The 2,501-nt window shown below is 72.1% G+C and overlaps 1 protein-coding gene across 1 annotated transcript; it reads left to right on the top strand.

The window, feature by feature from the left end:
* Positions 1 to 377: 377 nt before the first annotated feature.
* On the top strand, positions 378 to 1,012 carry LIPT2 (lipoyl(octanoyl) transferase 2; the record flags this gene model as incomplete). The annotated part of the gene is made up of 1 exon (XM_026079264.1): positions 378 to 1,012. A coding segment is annotated over one exon (255 nt), but the record flags the coding sequence as incomplete, so codon positions are not given.
* Positions 1,013 to 2,501: the final 1,489 nt, after the last annotated feature.

Genomic DNA, 2,501 nt, shown 5'->3' with positions numbered 1-2,501 from the left:
GGGGGGGGGGAAACACACGGAGAGAGGCCGGGATCCCAGGCCCTGCAGCCTGGCCTGGGGYTTGCACCCAGTCCCAGGGCCCTGCACCCTGACCCGGAGCGGGCACCCATTCCCGGAAGCCTTGCACCCTAACCTGGGGTTTGCACTCAGTCCTGGAGCCCTGCGCCCTTCCCCGGGTGCCCTGCTGCCTGCTTCCAGGTCCTGGRCCGAGCCCTGCACCCCAGGGCYCCCATTGCACCCGCAGCCCCGGACCCTGCACCCCAGGGCCCCCGCTGCACCCGCAGCCCCGGACCCTGCACCCCAGGGCCCCCATTGCACCCTCAGCTCCAGCTTACGTGTTCCCCTGGCCGAAGCGGGTGCCGCCGCGCGGGTGCTGACGGGCGGCCGCCGCCTCCGCAGGGGTGCACTGCGGCAACTACATCACGTCGCACGGGCTGGCGCTCAACTGCTGCACGGACCTGACGTGGTTCGAGCACATCGTGCCCTGCGGCCTGGAGGGCAAAGGCGTCACGTCGCTGAGCCGCGAGCTGGGCAGGCACGTGGCCGTCGCCGACGTCCTCGAGCCCTTTCTCGACTCCTTCCAGGAGGTCTTCGATTGCACCCTGGTCTTYGCCGAGGAGCCGGCGCTCTAGCCGGGGTGCTCGCGGCGCGGTGCTGGCCCGTCCCGGCTTGCCGAACCCCGGCGATGAGGCCGTCGCCTTCTCGCAAGCGTGCGAGGAGCCGGGTGCCTTCACGTAGACGTTGCGCTTGAACGGCGGCGCGGTGACTCTGCTCCCGCGGAGACCTGGTGTCACCGTGCGATGCTCCCGCTTTGCAGGGTCGCTGCTTCCTTGCGCCCGTGGCGACTGCGGGGCCTGATGGTGCGGGAACAGCTCCGGGACTGGAAATAAATGGGGACGGCTGTTGCCGAAACATCCCGCGGCTGCTCCCCTTCCTCCCCGTCCCTCTTCCTCAAGCGTCCTTCGCCATGCGCGTAGGCAGGTTGTACATAAAGAGAGTTGCTGGGATCTTCTGCCGCTGTCGTGCTCCGTTATTTACCCCCGGGGCCGGGAGCCAAGGCGTTACGAATAGCAGCTTATTCTGGCTCTGCCCGCCGGAGAATCCTGGCAGCCTCGCCGGAACACGAAGGATCCTCGCGGCGGGGCCTGAAAAATGGTCAGCCGGCATCGGAGCTGCCCGGTCCCTGCTTTGGGCGCTCGCTCGCTTGCGCCGCTTCCGCCCTCCGCGCTCCGGTTGGGGCTGCGGTTTCCCGAACCCCTTCGGCCTCAGGTGACCGCCTCCGGACCCACAGCCAAAGGGAATCGCAGCTGGAGCGGCCCGGTGCCGCAGCCGCTCCGGGAGGGCTCAACGGCGTCGCTTTGCAAAGGGCCCGTGTCCAACAAATTGCCGGGGCTGCTCCCGCTTCCGCGATGCAGCYGGGGATTTGCGTGACCCCCCCGGGGGCGGCGGCGCTGGGAAAGGGCTGGCTGCGGCCGCAGCGCTCCAGGGTTTTTTTTTTTAGGCGGCCGGCAGCGTTTCCCAGAGCTGTCGGATGCTGCCGGCCAGGCGGGAGCCCCGGGCAGGCTGCAAGGGACAGGAAAGTGGGAGCAGGGGGGTGAGCGGGACCCCGGGGGTGGGTGCAGGACCACCCGTGGTGGGTGCGTGACCCCCGAGGAGAGTGCAGGACCCTGGAGCGGGATTGGGACCCCCCGGGGGAGGGAGTGGGACCCCCGAGGAGGGTGCGGGACCCCTTGGGGTGAGTGTAGGACCCCAGGGTGGGATGGAGACACCCCCCGTGGTGGGCGCGGGACCCCCGAGGGGGGTGCGGGACCCCCCCCCCAGGGAGACAGTGGGACCTTGGGGCAGGTGCAGGACCCCAGGGTGGGATCGGGACCCCCCAGGGGAGGCAGTGGGACCCCTTGGGGTGAGTGCAGGACCCCAGGGTGGGATGCGGACCCCCCCCACAGGTGGGCGTGGGACCCCTGGGGAGGGTGCGGGACCCCCACAGGTGGGTGTGGGACCTGTGGGGAGAGTGTGAGACCCCCGGGGGAGAAAGCGGGACCCCCGTGGGGTGGCTGCGGGAACCCCCGGGGTGGGAGCGGGACCTCCCTGGGGCAGGTGTGGGACCCCCGGGGTGGGTGCGGGACCCCCCTGGGTGGGTGCAAGACCCCTTGGGGCAAGTGCGGGACCCTGGAGCAGGATGGGGACCCCCCGTGGTGGGCGTGGGACCCCCGGGGAGGGTGTGGGACCCCCGTGGGGTGGGCGTGGGACCCCCGGGGGAGGAAGCGGGACCCCCTGGGTGGGTGCGGGACCCCTCGGGGCGAGTGCGGGACCCCTTGGGGCAGGATTGGGACCCTCCCCCGGGGGAAGTTGCGGGACCCCCGAGGAGGGTGCGGGCAGCGGCGGCAGCGGCGGCAGCGGCGGCGGCAGCGGCTCGGCCCCGCCAAGGGGAGGAGGCAGCGCGGCCCTGCCCCGCCGAGGGCCGAGCCGGGAGCCGGGAGCCCCGGGCGCCCCGTCGCGAT

This window comes from Apteryx rowi, unplaced genomic scaffold (assembly GCF_003343035.1).
Source record: "Apteryx rowi isolate R43461 unplaced genomic scaffold, aptRow1 scaffold_498, whole genome shotgun sequence".
In the NCBI taxonomy this organism is placed as follows: domain Eukaryota; kingdom Metazoa; phylum Chordata; class Aves; order Apterygiformes; family Apterygidae; genus Apteryx; species Apteryx rowi.
This window is presented reverse-complemented; position numbering and strand designations above follow the sequence as displayed.